Source organism: Lontra canadensis, unplaced genomic scaffold (assembly GCF_010015895.1).
Source record: "Lontra canadensis isolate GAN:19392208 unplaced genomic scaffold, GSC_riverotter_1.0 scaffold3, whole genome shotgun sequence".
NCBI classification, from domain to species: domain Eukaryota; kingdom Metazoa; phylum Chordata; class Mammalia; order Carnivora; family Mustelidae; genus Lontra; species Lontra canadensis.
The window spans coordinates 1,111,033-1,133,092 of record NW_022630997.1 but is presented as its reverse complement, the minus strand read 5'-3'; the positions used below and the strand labels follow the sequence as shown (position 1 = coordinate 1,133,092).

The following is a 22,060-nucleotide window of genomic DNA, read 5'->3' as shown; positions in this document are numbered from 1 at the left end:
ATTGTTTATCTGGGACATCAGTGCATAATGCAAACGGGAAAAATTTCAGAAGTGGCAATGTAACCACATTAATTTAAAAACAGAAATACTAAAAGAATCAGCTGAAAGAGTTGAATGTAGTTTCCTTCAGGGTGGGGTAAATTTCCTTTTAAGACATTTGCTAGTTTTCTGCATACTTGTTATTAATTCAACCCCAACTGCCCTAGAATTTCCACTCGATTGTAAGATCTGTGAAGCAATGATTTTGGTATTTATGTGTTATTTTATTCCCTAGCACCTAGAAGAGTGCCTGGCATAGCATAGGTGCTCAATAAATGGTTGCCTAATGGGTAACGCACATTTTCCATCAGTTGCCTCAATTTCCTCTCTAGGTGTTTAGACATATCTTCTTGGATATCTTTCCCAGAGACTTTGACTTGTTCCAATCTGGACTTCTTGCCCTCTACCTCTGGTATAAAACTGTCTTCCTAGGGTCTCCTATCACCATTATCCTAAGGATTCTTCCTTTCGTGTTTTCATTGAGACTTTGAAAAAAATCTGTTCACTTCTTCTTCCATACCTCCGGAGAGATTGCCTAGGGAAGAACTCTGCAATGCTTAGTTTCAGAGGTATAGCTGAGGCTGGTTGCCCAACTAGGGAAGTATAGCTGAGGCTGGTTGCCCAACTAGGGAGGTATAGCTGAGGCTGGTTGCCCAACTAGGGAGGTATAGCTGAGGCTGGTTGCCCAACTAGGGACTACATTTCCCAGCCTCCTTTGCAGCTGGGAGGGGTTGTGTGATTAGGTTCTCACCAATGTACTGGGATCTAATGAGGTGTATGAACTTTTATTTCAGTGTCTTAGCAGAAAACTTTTGGCCTGGATACGTTCTTTCCTCCTTCATGATGGATGGAATGGTGATGACTAGAATGACCCTGTGTCAAAGACAGCCTGGATTTTCATGGGAACGTTGCATTCTGTGGCCTCTTTGTTACAGCTGCTAACATTACTCTAAAGAATTCAGAGAGCTGGTATAAGTGGGGTGTTATAACGAACAGAAAGTGTGGCTCTCATTTAGTGGTTGGAGAGCAGGTCGCAATAAGGGAAAGAGGGATTGGCCCAGAACATGAAGGAGACTGATTTCATTCAGGCTGTTGTAACAGGGAGAACTTTCATCCAGAAACATCTGGAAGACGAGGGTTAAATGCTGAGGTTTTGTAAAGCAAGGGAGTTGTTGAGGAAGGGGAGATGTGAGTTTATGTTGGAATATGCAAAAGCAAGTTGGTCTTTTTCATTTATCCTTTTCTTGGAACACAAAGGGAGAAGGGATATCTTAACTATCCTTGTTTTCTGAAGAGTAAGTGGGGGCAACTAATAGGAAATCGGGACTCGTTGACCAAGTCCTGACTTTTCTAGGCCAATTGCTGCAGATGTTGGGGGTCAAAGTTCTATATAAATATAGTTAAATATGGTATGGCCACTGTTTGTATAGTCAGTCTCAGAAATAACGTGGAAGCCACATATATAAATTAAGTTTTAGTAGTGACATTAAGAGGTATTAAGAGGTACAAACTTCTGATTATAAAATAAAGAAGTCACGGGAATGAAAAGAATAGCATAGGGAATATAGTCAATAATATTGTACTGACTTCACATGGTGGCAGGTAGAAATTACACTTACAGTGGGGAGCATTTCATAATGTTTAGAACTGTGAAATCATTATGTTTTATGACTGAAACTAACATAATATTATATGTCAACTATACTTCAATTAAAAATTGAAAACAAACAAAAAACCATAGTGAGATACTATTACACACCCATTAGAATGGCCAAAATTTAAAATACTGGCAACACCAAGTATAGATATTACTGGTTGGAAAATAAGATGATATAGTCACTTTAGAAAATAAAGTGGTGGGGCACCTGGGTGGCTCAATCAGTTAAGCGGCCGACTCCTGATTTTGGCTCAGGTCATGATTTCAGGGTCCTGGGATTCAGTGCTGTGTTGGGCTCTGCACTCATCAGGGAGTCTGCTTGAGGATTCTCTCTCCCTCTCCTTCTGCCCCTCCCCCCCTACATGCACATTCTCTAAATAAATAAACAAATCTTAAAAAAAAAAAAGAGGGCCACCTGGATGGTGCAGTCAATTAAGCATCTAACTATTAGTCTTGGCTGAGGTCATGATCTCAAGGTCATGGGATTGAGCCCATGCAGGGCTTAGTGCTCAGTATGGAGTCGGCTTGAGATTCTCTCCTTCTCCCTCTGCCTACCGCTCCAGCTCCTGCTCCTGTTTGCTCTCTTTCTTTTAAGTAAATAAAATAAAGGGTGTCTGGGCAGCTCAGTCAGTTAGCACCTGCTTTCGGCTCAGGTCATGATCCCAGAGTCCTGGGGTCGAGCCCCACATTGGGCTCCCTCTTCCACAGGAAGCCTGCTTCTTCCTCTCCCTCTGCCTGCTGCTCCTCCTGCTTGTGCTCTCTTTCTCTGTGTCAAATAAATAAATGAAATCTTTAGAAAAATAAATAATAAAATAAAATAAATGGAATCTTGAAAAAATAAATAAAATAAATCCTAAAAAAAAAGAAAGCAGCAATTTCTTACAAAGTTAAATATACTTGACAATTCTATGCCTAGATGAAGTGAAAACATGTTCACATGAAGATTTTTACATAAATGTTCATTTTAGTCTTAATAACAATAGCCCCAAACTTGAAACAACTCAAATGTCCACCAAAAAAATGAATGGGCAAACAAATTGCAGTATAGTCATGCAATAAAACACTATTTAATAAAGAAAAAAGAATGAACTATGATTCACATGACCTGGATGAACCTCAGAAACATTATATTAATCAAAAGATGCTAAGTACAAAAGAATACATACTGTTTGATTCCATTTGTATGAAACTTACTAAAGAAAATTGTAGGGAGGTGGGGAGGTGGGGTAACTGGGTGATGGACATTAAGGAGGACACCTCCTGTAATAAGAACTGAGCATTATATAAGACTGATGAATCACTTACCTCTACCTCCAAAACCAATAATACATTATACATTAATTAATTGAATTTTTTTAATATTTTAAAATTTAAATTCAATTAATCAACATATAATGTATTATTGGTTTCAGAGGTACAGGCCTATGATTCATGAGTCTTACGTAACACCCAGCGCTCATTACATCATGTGCCTTCCTTAATGTCCATCACCCAGTTACCCCATCCCTCCATCCCCCTCCGCTCCAGCAACCCTCAGATTGCTTCCCATGATTAAGAGTCTCTTATGGTTTGTTTCCCTCTCTGGTTTCATCTTGTTTTATTTTTTCCTCTCATCTCCTATGATCCTCTGTTTTGTTTCTCAAATTCCGCGTATCAGTGAGATCGTATAATTGTCTTTCTCTAATTGACTTATTTTGCTTAGCATAATACCCTCTAGTTCCATTCATGTCACTGCAAATGGCAAGATTTCAACTTTCTGATGGCTGCATAGTATTCCATTGTATATATAAACCACATCTTCTTTATCCATTCATTGGTCGATGGAAATTTGGGCTCTCTCCATAGTTTGGCTATTGTGGACATTGCTGCTATAAACATTGGTGTGCAAGTGCCCCTTCAGATCACTAGATTTGTATCTTTAGGGTAAATACCCAGTAGTGCAATTGCAGAGTCATAGGGTAGCTCTATTTTCAATTTTTTGAGGAACCTCCACACTGTTTTCCAGAGTGCTTGCACCAGCTTGCATTCCCAACAGTGTAAGAGGGCTCTCCTTTCTCCACATCCTCACCGACATGTCATTTCCTGACTTGTTAATTTTAGCCATTCTGACTGGCATCAGGTAGTATCTCATTGTGGTTTCAATTTGTATTTGTATACAAATATGATCACTTTCCCTGATGCCAAGTAATTAATTGAATTTAAAATTTTTTAAATGGTGCCACCAAAAAAAAAAAAAGACAAATGTAAAAATAGAAAGTAGGTCAGTGGTTGAGTAGGGCTGGAAGTAGAACTTACAAAGTTATGTAAACGGCTGGAAAGAGGAAAACAAGGTAATAGTCTGGGGGATGGAATTATTCTACACTGATATATATTTTTTTGTCAAAACTCATAGAATTGTATACTCACAGTTCATGCATTTTATCATGTAAATTATACCTCAATAAAGTTGATTTGAAAAGTAAAAAGAAACTGGGATGCCTGGGTGGCTCAATTGGTTAAAGCTGCTGCCTTCGGCTCAGGTCATGATCCCAGAGTCCTGGGATCGAGTCCCAGGTCTGGCTTCTTGCTCAGCTGGGAGCCTGCTTCTCCCTCTCCCTCTGCCTGCTTCTCCCCCTGCTTGTGCTCTCTCTCTGTGTCAAATAAATAAATAAAATATTTTTAAAAGAAATTTTTAAAAAAGTAAAAAGAAACAGCATGTTTTTAAGATTTTATTTATTTTACAGAGAGAGAAAAGGGGGAGGGGCAGAGGTAGAGGAAGAGTGAGAGAAACTCAAGCAGACTATATTGAGCACAGACCCTGACATGGGGCTCAATCTCATGACCCTGAGATCATGATCTGAGCCATAACCAAAAGTCAAAGGTTAACCAACTGAGCCGCCCAGATATCCCCTCCCCAGATAACATTAATTTTAATAATATGTTTAATCCAACATATCCAAAGTATTATAATTTGAATAATCAATGTAAAGATTTTTAATGGATATTTTACATTCTTTTTTTTTAATGAATTCTTTGAAATCTGGTGTGTATTTTATACTTAAAGCACACCTCGATTTGGACAGACACATTTCTCCTCAATGGGCACAGGTGGCCACTGCAACCAGATTAGCCAGCACAGGAGAAATGAAGGCCTTCAGTATTCAGATCAGAGGAGGTAAGAATCTTTCTCAAAGATATTTTCAAGGGTCCTTTAAGATCTCTCAGGTAACTAAAGGATCTAGCTTTATGGCAAAGGTCAGATCAAGGTTGTAGCTTTCCCACCCATGCCTATGGGGTTGACAGAAAAAGAGCTAAGGTCAGATATGGAAGTAAGGAACATGGAGCTATCAGGAATAAAACACCAGGACCTTGACCTGAAAACGTCTGCAACTGGTCAAGCTTTATTTTTCTTCTTTTTAAAAAAATTTTATTTTTAGGGGCGCCTGGGTGGCTCAGTGGATTGAAGCCTCTGCCTTCGGCGGGGTCATGATCCCGGGGTGTTGGGATCGAGTCCCGCATTGAGCTCTCTGCTCAGTGGGGAGCCTGCTTCCTCCTCTCTCTCTGCCTGCCTCTCTGCCTACTTGTGATCTCTGTCTGTCAAATAAGTAAGTAAAATCTTAAAAAAAAAAAAGATTTTATTTCTATTATGTATTTGACAGAGAGAGAGACACAGCGAGAGAGGGAACACAAGCAGGGGGAGTGAGAGAGGGAGAAGCAGCCTCCCCACTGAGCAGGGAGCCCAATGGGGGGCTCGATCCCAGGACCCCAGGATCATGACCTGAGCCAAAGGCAGACACTTAACAACAGAGCCACCCAGGTGCCCCTGGCCAAAGTTTAAAGCGAGTCTCAAGCCCCATCCTGGTAGGAGCAGGAGGTGGGCGACCAAAGCTGTACAGTTCCCAAAGAGGACATGCTTCCCAGTGCCACTGCAGAGATGGCCACGGAAGATCCTGGACAAGGAGAAAGCTCCTGAGGGCAAAGCTGAGGCCTGGGAAGACTGTAGACTGGGGAAAGAGATCCAGAATCCCGAAAAAGAGGCAGCCAGGACTAGTGATAAATATTCTCCACTATCAGGGCAGGAAGTATTTTCAGTTTCTTCCTAGCAGGATTTCATTACTTCTGGGGCACAGTGGGAGTCTCCATGGCCATTACCCTCTCCTCTTGTCATAGCCCAGGAAGAGCCACATCTGGACCTCATGGAAAAGGCTGAGCTGCCCCCAGCGATCCTGGGGTTTTTAAGATGAATGCAGCTGGTTGCTTCCTTTGGGGAGTAAGTAAGTTCTATGTTTGCGAAGATGGGTTGGTATTTGGTGGCCAGAGGGACAGACTGTCGTGGTGCTGGTCATGTGCCCATTTAAATCTTCTTCCTCCCTGCAGAACAACTATAGAATTGTAGTTAAGATGCAGCTGCTCAGGTGGGGACGCTCTTCTGGCTGTTCTTGTACCGAGATCCCGCTGGTGGAATGTGAACAGAAGCACCTCGGGCAAGGGCTGCCTCACTTGTTAAGAGGAGATGTTTGTGCCTAAGCTCTGACCTCTTCCTGTGGCCACAGCTGGCAGGAATGAGAGCAGCTATGGAACCTTATGCTGAAGGTGAAAAGTTGGTTACCTACATGTACTCTTATGTGAGTGAGAAATGAACGTTTATTTTGTTTGAGCCATTGTTGCACTTTTGGTTTTTTTTTTTTTGTTATAACATCTCACATTCCCCTGTACGCTTGTGTTGGACACCGTGTTTCTTGTATCCCACATAAGAAGACTTTCTTGGCTTATTCCTTTATTTTGGTGGAGTTCTTCCTCTGTTTGCTTTCTTAGAAGGTGTGCTTGGTGGGGGGGGGTAAGTGTTTTGAGGGCTGAATTCCTTGGCATTTGACCTGTTCTTATCTTTCTGGAATCTTTAGGATCTTCTGTTTGTCTCCAATGTTCTAGTATGTGTCTATTTTCAACAATTGTGCTGGGTTCTCAACCCTTTCAACCTGGAAACTTGTATCCTTCATCTCTGGGAATAATTTTTTTTTCTTTGATGATATCCTCCTCTGCATTTTCTCTGTCTCTATTCTTAGCAGAATTCTTAATATACAGATATTGGCTTTCCTTGCCCGGCACTCAAATTTTCTTATGTTTCTCTTTTAGCTCCCATCTGTTTGTCTTTTTGCTTCACTTTTTGGGAAATTTCCTTATTATTTATCTTCCTTCTACTGATTTGCTTGTTTGTTCCCTGAACATTTCTTTTTAAAATAACACCCTAGTCTTGTTTCTTGGTTACAGACCTTCTTACGCCCCTGAGGATATTATTGATAGATTTTTTTTAAGTCTTTTTCTTCTTGGGTGGGTTGTTCCTTCTACATTGCTATTTCTTCTTCCTTTTTTGTGTGTCTTGTTTTGATCTCTTTCACATTAAAGGCTCTTCTCAACATGTGGTGGTTGTATTTAAAGTGTGGGGACTTGGGGTGACTGACTGGCTCAGTAGGTAGATCATGCAACTCTTGATCTTGGGGTTGTGAGTGTGAGCCCCACATTGGGTGGAGAGCATACTTAGCAAAAATAAAAATGAAAAAATAAAGTGTGGGTGATGTCGTCTTTTTAAATCTTGTTGCTGGGATCCAGAGCTGACGGCCAAGAAAGAATTCTTGAGGTGTCTCTGGTGCAAAATGGTGGTTTTATTAAATCCCAGGGACAGGACCCATGGGCAGAAAGAGTCACTGCCTGCTACTCTCTGCTTCCCTGGGATTGTGAGGAGCAACTGATTATATACCTTGGGGTTGGAAGAAGTAATGATAAAGGAAAGTTCCAAAAGGACTTTCATTTTTTTTTTAAATTTATTTGGCAGAGAGAGAGATCACAAATAGGCAGAGAGGCAGGCAGAGAGAGAGGGAGAAGCAGGCTCCCCACCAAGCAGAGAGCCCGACGCGGGGCTCGATCCCAGGACCCTGAGACCATGACTGGAGCCGAAGGCAGAGGCTTAACCCACTGAGCCACCCAGGTGCCCCAGGACTTTCATATTTTAAGAAGACGCAGGATCCTGGAGAAAAGTTATAATCAGCCTATCTCAAGTATTTGTCAGTGATCTGCAGGTTATAAGGAGATTTAATTTTTATCTGCATTTCCTCTGCTTTTGTGTCCCACATCATGGCGACTAACAAAGTGATTGGGAGCTCAGAGCATATAAATAGGGCTTGTTGACTGTGAGCTTAATTATGAGGCGATCTGGCTGGACTGTCTTCCTTGGGAACACTGACTTCAGCATCTCTACATCTCTCCTTCCCATGCCCCAGAGAGCATTCTTCTAATCTTCTGCCTAGAGGTTGAAGACCTGTCAGCCAGTGTTCTTAGAGCTGAGTAGAGAAACTCGGCTGGGGTTGTGGGAGAGAGTATTTGATTATTCAGTAAGCACATATTTGCTTAGTGTTCCTTCTGTTGCCCACTCCAGAAGGGAAAAGTTACAGTCTTTTTTCTAGAAGGGGGATGGTTAGTGGTCCAGTTACTTGGAGTAGGAGGAAGGGGCCTAACTTCTTGTCCAACAGTTTTAATCAATCTACCTAATTACAGGACCTCTCTCTAGCTTCTCTGCTCCTTCCTGAGGTGCCTGAGGTTATCAGGACCTGAGCCTTAAAATGATTTTATGATGCAAATAAAGTTGCCCCTGCGCTTTTCCCATTATTGGTTTGCTAAATCACCTACTACAGGTCCATTTCGTGTGTGTCCGCGCGCGCGCGTGCGCGCGCAAAATCTTATTGCTGTCAAATCCTCTCCCAACCACCTCATCCTTATGGGTTTAAAAAACAAACACACCTAATAGCGTTTTTTTTGGGGAAAGATTTTATTTATATATTTGAGAGAGTGGGAGAGCACAAGAGAGCTAGTGCAAGCAGTGGGGAGGGGCAGAGGGAGGAGCCGACTCCCCACTGAGCAGGGAGCCCAAAGCGGAGGAGTTGGATTCCAGGACCCCAAGGTCATGACCCTAGTTGAAAGCAGAGGTTTAACAGACTGAGCCATCCACGATCCCCCACCTATTCGTGTTTTCAGTAGGGCGTCGGGAGGAAGAAAATGACACTTTGGTTCAATCTGACGTCTTTCCCCAGAAGTAACTCCTATTTCTGTTCATTCCTACGGCCGTGGTCTAATTTGAGCCTCTGCCACTGCTTGCCTGGTCCACAGGAGCAGCCTGCTCGCTGCTCTTCCTACTTGCAGCTTCCTCCTTCCTCCTCTATGCTACTACCCACGAGTCAGAGTGGACCCTCCCCAGAGCAAATGTTATTTCTCTGCCCTCCTTTCAACCCTTTTTCAATTCCCTTTTGCTCTTGTAAGACCCCGCATCATCTGGCCTCGCCGAATTTTTCATTCTCATCTCCCAACTTTCTCCCAGTTGGTCATTGGGTTCCAGCCCGACTCTAACACGTGTGTCTCTTCACACCCAAACGTGGTATCTCAGGGTATCCCTACCTACTGCGACTTTACTGAAATGACCTCTTACCGCTTCCTCCAAAACCGCCCCACCAAATTTTCCAGTTAGCTTCTCCTCATTGTCTTCCAGGTTCCGACTTTAATTTTTCTTCAAAGAAGGTTTTCTTGTCACTCAACACTATGCAGGTCCTTTATTGATGGTCTGATTGGTCTAAATATTTGCTATCTCTCTCCACAGAAGGGTTAGGCCTCCCTCCCCTGGTGCTGTCCATATCCCACATGACATACTGGGAATTTCTATATTACAACTTTCATCACACTATAGTTTACTGTCAGTATGTGTTTAGTTTTCTGTCTTCCCAGCCAAAGTATACGGTCTAAGAAGGGAGGGTCTTGTATCTATCTTATACACCACCGTACTCTCAATGTTTAGTATACTCTTTCCTACCCCATAGGAATGACAAAGATACTCTCCTTGACCAAATTTAGCAACCTTCTAGCAGTTTAAGGTCATGTCCCTAGACTGACCCCAATCCTCCTAAAATGCCTGCCCTGAGAAAGACCAACACTGCCAGGGGAATTTACTGTTTGTTCCAGCCCAAACTTGGTGCTAGGCATATAGGCCCCTGAGCTCCCTTTCAGCATAGTTATTTTAGAAAACTTGCAATTATCAATCCCTTATAATTTTGAGATGCAAATCTGCCACACAGAACTGTCTTCTCAAGGCCCATCTCCTCCCTCCCTGGTGGTGTATTGCCCTAACTTGTGTAACTGGCTGTCATAAAGACATGAGAAGTTTGTTTCTCCTCCAGGTACATGCCAATTAACAAGCCCAGGTGGCCTAGTCCCATGGACCAACACCCCTTGGCACCTCTCAATGCTTTCCCGGTAGCACCCCAGACTTTAAAAAGTCTCAGTCTTTTTATTTTTGGGGAAGTTCAGTTCAATTCACTATGTACCCTCTTTCCTGTTGTAATTGCTGTTACTGAGTAAAATCTATTCTTACTGCTTTAGCCAGTGTCTGGCTTTGTTTATCTCTGACAGTAAGCACACTAAATAGTTACTGAATTAATTGAATAGGTTCTCTACAGGCTTGTGAACGGCTGTGGGGAGGAGTTTCGTTATTTCAAAGCCTCTTTCGGGGTCTGTCTTCCTCTCCCACTCTTCAAAAAGCTACTTATCTGTTACTTTTTGTTTCATAATCTCCAACTACATGAAAGATGACAATTACATCAAATCACCCCCAGTGCATTTTGGGATTCAGCTAATCTGATTACTGCAGACAGATATAGAAAGCTATTTTAAAAGTAGCACCTCTAAATTTCAATTCTCTGGATCCTCTTTTAAACGCGGCTTAAAAACTTCCAAAGTTTTTGCCATTTCTATTTCTGGGCCAACAGAAAGAGTTCAGTTCAGTCCAGAAAGACATGTGGGCGGGCTGGATGTGAGTACGAGCGTGGGTGAACTGGGCTCAGCTTTGGCTACAAATGGCTCACACACCTCTTCTTCCCTCCCAAAGCGGGTAGCACTCCGCTGCCTGCTCCTGCAGCCTTCTGCCGTTCCTTCGAAATCTTTGCCAGTTACACTCGCCCGACCGTACTTTTAGGAAGCCCAGAGTGCCCCCCGCAACCCGTGACCCTCAGCATCACCGCGCGCCTAAATTCAGAACTAGCAGCACCGCTACACCCACGTTCCAGCCCCAGCCTCGGCCCCGGCAGCGCCGGGGAGTATTACGTGCTAGGACTCGGGCTTGAAGCCAGCGCTGCCATGTTGCTTTCTGGCGGCGCTTTCCAGAGGAAGGGAAGGAGGCTGACCAGCATCCCGGAGTTCCGGGCCTTGTGCGCAAGTGCGGAAGTGTGTTGGCCCCGAGTGTGACCGGTTTCCGGCCGGTGGTAGTGCACCGGCTTCCAGGAGACGTGTAACGGACGGTGGGCGGCAGCCATGGCCGAGAGGAAACCTAACGGTGGCGGCGGTCCCGCCAGCACCTCCTCATCGGGCACTAACTTACTTTTTTCCTCCTCGGCCACGGAATTCAGCTTCAACGTGCCCTTCATCCCAGTCACCCAAGCCGCCGCTGCCTCGGCCTCCTTGCTCCTGCCCGGAGGTAGTAGGGAGAGGGGAATCCGGTGGGACGAGTGTGTGTGGGGAGGCGGGTGGGGGGCGTGGGGCGACGACGGTCGGGTGGGAGGTTTTCCTTCGTGTGTACCCGACTCCTGTTAGCTTGCCTGGGCCATCAGTGACCAGGTTTGAGTGGCCCGGGGGCTTTGAGATATCCCAAGCGGGGGCTAGATCAGGAGGCTTGCTCATCGTCCAAGGAGCCCTCTGTCCCGAGGGCTGGCCGCTCCACGCTGGCACTGACATTACCCAGTTTTTTGTTGAACACCTACTGGTGTGCTAGGGAATGCAGAGAAGTTAGTGCTTCTCAACTAGGATGCAGTAGGGAATGTCCTGGATGGACAGCTTCCCTTTCCTGGGATAGACTTGTAATATTTGCAAAGCAGAGGTACAGAATGCAGTACTCGTCTTTCAAAGACAGTGCTTCCCTTTGTCTGAGAAGCTTTTTCTCGTTCTCCTTGTCCCCCATTCCCATGCTCACCCTAGCTCTTTCACTTCTTTATTATTGTCTAGGGGTATTGCTGTTTAATGATTGTGTGGCATAATACAGAGTATGGCATTTGGGAGCCCAGACTGTGTTCCAGCCTAGGCTCTGCCGGTAACTTGCTGTGTGACCTCAGGCATGTTACTTTACCTCTCTGTGCTTCACTTTCCTTATCTGTACGGCCTCATAAGGCTGTCAGGAGAAGTGAATTGATTTTTGTAAGGTGCCGACTGTAGTGTCTGGCACCTAGTGTTATGTAAGTGTTTGTGAAATCAACGTATCTGCCTCTGGATACTGTGTACATGTTTCTTGAATGAGTATCTGAATGATTAAATGAAGGAATTGAGAAATGATGGGAGGGGAGGAGTCTAGGGGATGTTTTGATTTGAGTGTCTGAATGGATGTTGACAAACATCTGTTGAGATAGTATAGTAAAAGCACAAGAAGGGAGACGGTTAAGGTGACAAATTCATTTCCAGGCTAAGTTTGAGGTGTATGTGGTTGAGCTGCCGGCAGTGTCGAGGAAGCAGTTGGCTAATAGGTTCTGGAACACCTGAGAACAGTATCGGTTTGAGACAGAGTTGGGAGTGTCACAAGTGTACAAGTGCCCATTAAAGTTGTGGGTGTCTTTACCAAATGTGTCCACGTGTAATCAGAAAGTGCCCCTGAGGTGAGCTGGCAGCACGTTGAGATCAGCATTTCATTTACGATGGATGCTAATCAGGAAAAAGTTTCTTAGATCAGGTTGATCCCAAGTTGTCTTAAAGGAAGAAGGATACCACAGAGGTTTTCTCCACTCCATGTTTTTATTTTTTTTTAATTTATTATTTATTTATTTATTTATTTTTTAAAAGATTTTATTTATTTATTTGACAGAGAGGGATCACAAGTAGGCAGAGAGGCAGGCAGAGAGAGAGAGGGAAGCAGGCTCCCTGCTGAGCAGAGAGCCCGATGCGGGACTCGATCCCAGGACCCTGAGATCATGACCTGAGCCCAAGGCAGAGGCTTAACCCACTGAGCCACCCAGGCGCCCTCCACTCCATGTTTTTAGTTGTTGAGAGATAAACTGAGAAATACAGACAAGTGAGGTCCAGGCAGTTGAAGAGAGAGAGTGGGAACTGAAATATATCTGAAAATGAGAATAGAACCAGCAGACAAAGGGCTTTGTGCAGGAGGTGATATTTTATTTTTAGTTACAAAGAAACAACTGAGAGGAGTATTTTAAATAGTGGAGTATCTTAGTTAAATTGATGGGTGAGAAATATAATGGGAGCAACCTAGAAGCTCAAGCCAGAATCTCTGTGAGCCAAGTGGCCTCCTTCAGCAGAGGTCAAGAAGGATCCTGGAGCTTGAAAGGCCACTCGGGAGCAAGGATCACAGCGTGCTGGGTGTGGGTCCTCTGCTGGGCTCCGTGCCTCCAGCAGCAGGAGATAAGAGGGAATGAGACTGGAGGAGGAAAAGACGAGGGAGAGGAAAGTTTCTACAAGCTAAGGTAAGGGCTTATAAAAACTTAGTAAGGAAGAAGAGGCTGGACTTTTTAGGTTGTGTAGAGGAAACATGCTTTTTTCTTTTTCTTTTTAAGGTTTTATTTATTTGTCAGAGAGAGAGAGTGTGTGTGCACGCGGGCACGCACACACACGCCCACAAGTTGGGGGGAGCAGCAGGCAGAGGGAGAGGGAGAAGCAGGGAGCCCAATGAGGGACTTGATCCCAGGATCTCCGGATCATGACCTGAGCTGAAGGCGACACTTAGCTGACTGACCCCCTCAGGCGTCCCAGGGAACAGGCTTTTATTTTATAGCTTGGTCGCAGAAGAGAAGATAATTTGGGGTTGACAGTACCTGCAGTGAAAATCATTTTTGGCAAAGGGAAGTGAAGAGAACTTCCCTTGGTTAGAAAATGACTTTTCTCCCGATTTGACATTCTCTAAAGGCTAGTTACCTGGATGTGATACTGTGTGATTTTAGGGATGGTAATAAATGGTTGACCTACTTTGCCTTGGGAATACAAATGCCACATGTTCATTTGTACAATGAGTGCTTTGTAGTAGGTAGCAGACCTGAAACACACCCTTCTTGTCAACACAGTCATATCTGCACTTCAGTTGTAGAAATAAAATTATGTGTAATTTGATAGTAGAATAATATTTGAATTATTTTTTTATCAGGAAAAAATGAGATATAAACATTGTAGATACAAATTTCATTTCCTTTCTTGAAAACATCCTTAAACAAATAGGTGTGATCTGTATATATTTACAAAAGAAATACTTAACTATATTTATTCAAAAAATGTAAAAGGTCATGTACCAAAGTGATTATCTCTGAGAGGTTGGCTTATGAATGAAATCTAATTTTTCCCTCTTTTTCTTGTTTCTTGTTCGTATTTTCTGGTTTTTCATTTCGAAGAAAAAAAAAAGGTTTTCATCTTTTTTTTTTCTGTAATGCAGAAATAGAACAATAAAATGAGGTACAGTTGCTAGATCTGCCGTGTTGGATCCTCTCTGCAGAGCCGTAGACGAACCTTTAAACCGTTTGCTCTCCCGTTCCCTTTCAGAGGATTCCACGGATGTCGGTGAGGAGGACAGCTTCCTCGGTCAGACTTCGGCTCACACGTCTACCCCACAGACATTTAGTTACTTCTCTCAGGTATCAAGCAGTAGTGATCCTTTTGGGAATATTGGACAGTCACCGTTAACGACTGTGGCAACGTCAGCTGGGCCCTCCGCATTCTCCAAGTCCCCTGCTGCTCTCCCTTTTACAACTGGACCCCAAGATGGGTTGAATGCGTGTTCACCGCCCATTTCGAAGGCTCAGTATGGTGCTCCACCTTCACAGATGGGAATGAATGCTTACCTGCCTTCTCAGCCGGGTAGTCTCCCTCCTTCCAATTTTGGGAGCCCACCGCAAGGAGCACCCCAACAAGGACACAATCCGTATCGTCATACCCCTGTGAGCAGCAGGGCCAATCCTTACATTGCACCACCGCAGCTGCAGCAGTGCCAGACACCAGCCCATCCCGCCCATCCTCCAGCCCCGGGCCCCCCCGTGCAGATGTACCAGATGCCTGGAGGATCTTTGCCACCGGTAGGAGACGTGTTTTTAAATCCTACCTATTCACTCTGATTTGTTAATCTGTCTGTCATTTTAGCCTATGTCTTTTAAAACACTGCACTTCTACTAATCAACGTGATGACAAATTATTTTCAGAGGCCCTTCTTTGTAAGCTACATGCTTTGAAGGAAACATTCTTTCAAAGGTAGCTTGTCAGGGGCACCTGGGTGGCTCAGTGGGTTAAAGCCTCTGCCTTCGGCTCAGGTCATGATCCCAGGGTCCTGGGATTGAGCCGTGCATCAGGCTCTCTGCTCTGCAGGGATCCTGCTTACTCCTCTCTCTCTCTGCCTGCCTCTCTGCCTACTTGTGATCTCTGTCTGTCAAATAAATAAATAAACTCTTAAAAAAAAAAAAAAGGTAACTCGTCGAATGGTTCATATATTGGTTTATATTATCAGTGTATGGAAGTAGTTCTTGATTTTAATGAGTTAACTACGTATCAGTATTCCCAGATTTTAGTGTAAGAGATCAATAATAAATGTCATCTGGGGACCTGTGAGAGTTGAAGCAATTATGAACAGACTGCCAGCTTCTCACTTTTTAATTATTCTATTCAATCAAACCATTCAATTACAGGAACTAAAATTGATTACTCCAATAATTTCTTTTATTTACACTATGAAGTTTGGGTCTAGACAGTCAGATTCTCTCTCAGGAGGGTGATGGAACAACATTTGCATTGGGTAAATTTTATGAAATTCCCTTATGCTCTTTTCCCAGCTAATTGCTCAACTGACTTCCACAGGGAAATCACCTGAATCAAAGAAATGGAAGTGATTAAAAGGAAGAATTAAGAACCCAACCCAGTGTGGCAAGGGTAGCAGTATTATCGTTAGAGTATAACCTCACTTCTCTCTTGGGGATAGAGAATGGGCTGTTTTATTGTTTAATTTAAATCCTTTCAACATGTAAACTCTTGGCAATGTTAGATTTCAGCATATTGGAACATAACTGGATTACAGTATGCAGTATAGTTAACATACTAGTTTGCTGATTAAACTCTTGCAAAGATATCTAATTTAAGAATTTTAAAAGTGGTAATTTCAGACTTAACGTTGCAGGGGTCCTGGGTGGCTCAGTTGATCTCAGCTAAGGTCTTGATCTCAGTGTCATGAGTTTCAGCCCTGCATTGAGCTCTGTGCTAGGCATGGAGTCTACTTAAAAAAAAAAAAAAAAAAAAAAAAAAAAAAAAAAGAAGCGCCTGGGTGGCTCAGTGGGTTAAGCCTCTGCCTTCAGCTCAGGTCATGATCCCAGGGTCCTGGGATTGAGCCCCGAGTTGGGCTCTCTGCTCGGCAGAGAGCCTGCTTCCCTTCCTCTGCCTCTCTGCCTACTTGTGATCTCTGTCAAATAAATAAATAAAATCTTTAAAGAAAAAAAAAAAGAAGAAGAAGAAAGAAAGTTGCAAAAATACAAATAGCACCCTGGTACCCTTAACCCATGTTTATCTGTCATTTCATCTTACCCCATTTGTTCTTTCGCTTGTGCACACATGCAGTCACAGGCATTTGGTCATCCTCTCTCTCCTGTTCTCACCATGTATGTGTGCAGTTGTTTTGGGAAATACTTGGTCAGTTGAATACATGATGACTCTTTACTCCTAAATATTTTCATGCATATTTACTTTTTTTTTTTTTTAGATTCTATTTATTTATTTGAGAGAGTGTGCAAGAGAGAGAGCACAAGTCAGGTAGTTGGGGAGAGGCAGAGGGAGAAGCAGACTCCCCACTCAGCAGGGAACCCAATGTGGGACTCAATCCCAGGACCTTGGGATCATTACGTGAGCTGAAGGCAGATGCTCAACCAACTGAGCCACCCAGGCGCCCCTTGTATATATTTTCTAAGAGTAAGAAAGTTCTTTCATATAAGTACTGTACAGTTAACACCTCAGTAGCTTTAATATTGATACATTCCAAAATGATTTTCAATTAAAAAATTTTAAAATAGTTATACTCTGATTTTAAAAGTATTTCCAGTATAGAAAATTTGGAAAATGTAGAAAAGTCAAATGATTAAAAACTGTCTCTCTGTAACCCGTCTTTTCATTTTGTTATGTGTCTTTGTTATATTTTTTCTAGACAAACATATTTCCATGCATATTTTTTAGATGTTAACTTTTTTTCTACAACATTTGTAATGGCTCTAGAGAATTTCAGGATTTAAGTAACATAATTTATTTAATCAGGTCTCTGTAAGACCTGTTTTTCTTTGAAGATTTTATTTATTTGACAGAGACACAGCGAGAGGAGAGGGAACACAACCAGGGGAACACAAGCAGGGAACACAGGAGTGGGAGGGGGAGAAGCAGGCTTCTCACTGAGCAGGGAGCCCAACGCAGGGCTCGATCCCAGGACCCTGGGATCATGACCTGAGCCAAAGGCAGACGCTTAACTAACTAAGCCACCCAGGTGCCCTTCTGTAAGACATTTAGATTGTGTCCAGTGACTTTCTGTTATAAATCACCTATTGTGTACATCTTTATAGGTAAATTTTTACTTGTTTTTGTGTTAAATCTTTAGGGTGAGTTCTTAGAAATGGAATGGTGGGGTCAAGGAATGTGCACGTTATAAAGATTTACTAAATCATAGAAGACACACTGCTAGGTTGCTTTCTGTGAAGGTGCTAATTTACTTTGCCATGAGTTTGAGAAAGCCCAGTTTACTTTTTTTTTCTTTTTTTTAAAGATTTTATTTATTTATTTGACAGATAGAGATCACAAGTAGGCAGAGAGGCAGGCAGAGAGAGAGAAAGGGAAACAGGCTCCCTGCTGAGCACAGAGCCCAATGCGGGGCTCGATCCCAGGACCCTGAGATCATGACCTGAGCTGAAGGCAGAGGCTTTAACCCACTGAGCCACCCAGGTGCCCCTGCCCAGTTTACTTTTAAGACTGGTGTTGGATTTTGTTAGATTTATCAAAAAAATTTTAGTTGCTTTCAGGCCTACTTATTAAATGAAACAGTTGTCTAGAAATACATGTAGGATAATCATTACTAATGTCACTTTGGGTCCGAGGCATGTATGGAATTGTTTTCTTGGACAAACATCATAGTTCTCTAACTTTTTTTTGTGTCCTCCAGATTCCTCCTTCAGTGCCATCAGGGTTGACCCCTCCAACACAACAGCAGGCCCTGGCTAGACCAGCAGGTCCCTCTGCGCAAGTGCCATCTCCTTTTCTACTTCAAAACCAGTACGAACCTGTTCAGCCCCACTGGTTTTACTGCAAGGAGGTAGAATACAAACAACTATGGATGCCTTTCAGTATGTTTGACTCTTCAAATCTTGAAGAAATCTATAACTCAGGTAAGTACTGATCGTGTACAGATACATTTGTATCTGATTTTAGGAAGAACAGAAATAAAGAGTATTTATCCACGGCTTATTTTTTGTGAATGTCAAATTCCTTAGTAGTCCCTGTAGACTCCACCAGACTCGGTACCTTAAGACAGTGATATGAACACAAGTCCTGAGTTATTTGAGCAAGGTTTTTAAAGAAATGTTTTAATAATTTTCTTCTTTGTTTAAAGGTGTTTTAAGTTAGAGAAATAGACTAGTTCGCATAATGTGGGTGTCAATTTTTCTATTTCCCTTATTCATTTGTAGCTATTGGGCATTTATAAAACATCTTTGGAACTCTTGTTCCTGAAGATGCTCTGAAAAGTGTTCTGTGGTCAGGTGAGTTTTGGAAATGATTTAACCTCATTCACCTTTTGAGATAGTGCACCGTAGTCTTAAGGCTCTCTGAGAATTGGGAGTATAGAAATATGTGTATTCATCCTGATGCTATTTCTTTTTTTTTTAAGATTTTATTTATTTATTTGCCAGAAATAGAGCATGGGCACAAGTAGGGGGAGTGGTAGGCAGAGGGAGAAGCAGGTTCCATGCTTAAGCAAGGAGCCTGATGCTGGACTCGATCCCAGAAGCCTTGGATTATGACCCGAGCTGAAGGCAGATGTTAACCGACTGCACCACGCAGGTGTCCCTTCCTGATATTCATCATGGGACTTAACAATCACTTGTTAGGGGCGCTGGGGTGGCTCAGTGGATTAAAGCCTCTGCCTTCGGCTCAGGTCATAATCCCAGGGTCCTGGGATCAAGCCCTGCATCGGGCTCTCTGCTCGGCAGGGAGCCTGCTCCCCCCCCCCACCCTCTGCCTGCCTCTCTGCCTACTTGTGATCTCTGTCAAACAAATAAATAAAATCTTTAAAAAAAAGTCACTTGTTAATACCCCCTAGAAATATACTTTATGGAGCATTGCTGCTTTGATTAAAAAAAGAAAACCTGGCAGTTATTTGAATTATTTTATGATTTTTTTTTTAAATGGTCATTTTTTTTTTAAAGATTTTATTTATTTGAGAGAACATGTGTGCATGTGCACGCGCACAAGCTGGGTGGGGACTGGAGGGAGAGGGAGAAGCGGACTCCCTACTGAGCAAGGAGCCCAGTGCAGGACTGAGTCCTGGGACCCTGGGATCATGACCTGAGCTGAAGGCAGAGGCTTAACCAACTGAGCCATCCAGGAGCCCCTTAAATGATTATGTTTTAAAACTTCACTCTGGGGTGCCTGGGTGGCTCAGTGGGTTAAGCCTCTGTCTACAGCTCAGGTCATGATCTCAGGGTCCTGGGATCGAGTCCCGCATCGGGCTCTCTGCTCAGCAGGGAGCCTGCTTCCTCCTCTCTCTCTTTCTCTGCCTGCCTCTCTGCCTACTTGTGATCTCTCTCTGTCAAATAAATAATAAAAAAAATCTTAAAAAAAACCCAAAAAACTTTGCTCTGGCTATTTTTTTCTTCAGTTAAGAAGAGTCCTAATTTTGTACAGCACAAATTAATCTTAAAATTCTGTTTTTAAACAAAAATGAACTTAGTTGTCTTTTAGGATCAGCCAATCACCATATTCATTATTTATTACTTTTTAACATGCCTTGTTACTGTTGGGTTAAAATGTGAACTTTGTGCCCCAGTCCAGCCAGACCCCGAGAGCGTGGTTCTAGGCACGGATGGAGGGCGCTATGACGTGTATCTCTATGACCGAGTGAGGAAGGCTGTGTACTGGGAGGAGGAGCCCGCTGAAGTGAGACGCTGTACTTGGTTCTACAAAGGGGACACGGACAGCAGATTTATTCCCTATACAGAGGAGTTCAGTGAAAAACTAGAGGTATGTGGGCTTATTTCCTTTACCCATTTCTTTAAAAAACATAGGCCTTTGTATATATTGGAGCCTCCTACAACACCACTCACAATGGAACTGACTTTATTTTTTTTTAAAGAATTATTTTAGAGCAGAGGGAGAGAGAGAATGTGCACATGTGTGTGTGTGAGGGAGGGGCAGAGGGAAAGAATCTCAAGCAGACTCCCTGCTGAGCGTAGAGCTTGACTTGGGGCTTGATCCCAGAACCTGGAGTTCCTGACCTGAACCGAAATCATGAATCAATAGCTTAACCGACTGAGCCACTCAGGTGCCCTGAGAGCTGGCTTTATTGATAAGAGCTTGTTTTGATCCTGTTCACAAAGAGGATTGCTTTTTAAGTGGTGCCGTTGTTCATGAGATGCTAATTGTGGCTGCCCTGTCTGAAGATAGACTGTTTTTCAGGGACATATCACAAATCTAAAAAGGTACTCGTAGCAAACCTTAAAATCAACTTAGTCTGCTGGGATCTGTTGTTAACAGCAATTGCCAAGCATATGGATGCTTTTCAAATTACTGTTCAGTAGAAGGCTTGAGATTAACTTCTGATTTTTGAAAATAAGTAGAAAACAGAATAGGAACACATGTCTCAAGATTTACTAGCCATTCTGAAACTACTGGGTAATGTTTTACATAATTGTGTTAATTTCTTATGATTAGTCTACTTCGTGGTTGAATTAAATGTTTGAAATAAGTTAGGTGAATTCAATTTGCATACATGGAAATGAGATACGGAACACTGTAGTTACTATTGTTTAAAGTTGTAGTTATTAAAACTTAGGTAACCTGTTCTAACAGAAAACATTAAAATAATACTATGTTATCGGTAAAAGGGACCTCTAAAATGTTAACCTTTCCTAGTTCATATTTTGAGTAGCTTCAAGTAAGGACTAGATTTTATGTTTTGTTAGGAGCTGACAGTCAAGTTTAGCAGCTAACTATTAATTATTAAATTTTTGTTGTGCTTGATGTAATATTTAATAGAGATAAGAAAAAATTAAATCACATTAATGTGTCATCCTTTCATATTGAGCCCTTATATTTAAAAAATATTTTCTTCAACAGTTTTCTATCCATATATATATTTTTCTAACATAATATTGTAGATTTCTTGTGGCGTATTTTGTTTTTTAAAAATAATTATAAATGCATTTTTTAAAGGGATTTTATTTATTTATTATAGACAGAGCATGAGCAGGGGGAGGGACAGAGGGAGAAGCGGACTCCCTGGATCAGGGAGCTTGATGTGGGGCTTGATCCCAGGACCCCAAGATCATGACCTGAACCAAACGCTGATGCTTTGCCTACTGATCCACACAGGCACCCCTATAAATGCATTTCTTAGGTATTACCAATTGTACCTGTTCTGGAAATACTAATCTCTATAATAGTGATGAAAAACAATTTTATAACCAAATTGACACTGAAAGATAAATGTCGACCTAAAGAAAGACAGAGGTTAGTTGGGGAAAGTAAATTGGAAAAGAAGCTTGTTGAGAGCACAGGGTTCACATTTTTTTTGTTTCAAGCTATAGTAAAAAATACATTTGACATTAAAATTTAGTATACGTATTTTATACACACACACATACACTTATGATGATAATTTAATTATCAGAAATAGTCATTTGTGGTAACAGGCTCTCTGGGGAATAAAAGCCCCTGATTTATAGAATTTGCTGATTTCCATGATAAACATAGTCCCTCCGTGGCCAACTTTGAGCTACCAACAGGACGCTAGTAGCCACAGTTGGGAAGAGTTGTGTTGCGTGCTTGTGAGCTGCTGTCAGCCTGCTCTCACACACCACTAAAAACAAAGGCCTGTAGAGCAGTACTTAGACTTATCGGGTGCCACTCTGATATTTTCTGTTTCATCTGAAACACTGATTTTATAATCTGTTACTCATCATCATCCACAGTTTGAAAAACACTGATACAGAACAGAGTCAGAACCCAGTTAAGAAGAGCAAAGACTGAAAAGAAGGCATTAAATTAATTTTGTTCTTGGAAATATCATGTACTAGGAGGCACCATTCTCCTAAAACATAATCTTAGTTATTTGAATGAGGAAAAGAATGTGTAAAAGAATGC

At 42.5% G+C, this 22,060-nt stretch overlaps 1 protein-coding gene across 2 annotated transcripts in view; it reads left to right on the top strand.

The window, feature by feature from the left end:
* Positions 1-10,951: 10,951 nt before the first annotated feature.
* The window catches only part of SEC23IP (SEC23 interacting protein), a 33,927-nt gene continuing 22,818 nt past the window's right edge, over positions 10,952-22,060 (top strand). For both annotated transcript variants that reach the window (XM_032878498.1, XM_032878489.1), the window contains exons 1-4: positions 10,952-11,183; positions 14,234-14,763; positions 17,865-18,087; positions 19,746-19,939. In XM_032878498.1, coding sequence (XP_032734389.1) covers positions 11,021-11,183; positions 14,234-14,763; positions 17,865-18,087; positions 19,746-19,939 — 1,110 coding nt within the window. In that variant the 5' untranslated portion in view covers positions 10,952-11,020. The remainder of the gene's footprint in view (positions 11,184-14,233; positions 14,764-17,864; positions 18,088-19,745; positions 19,940-22,060) is intronic.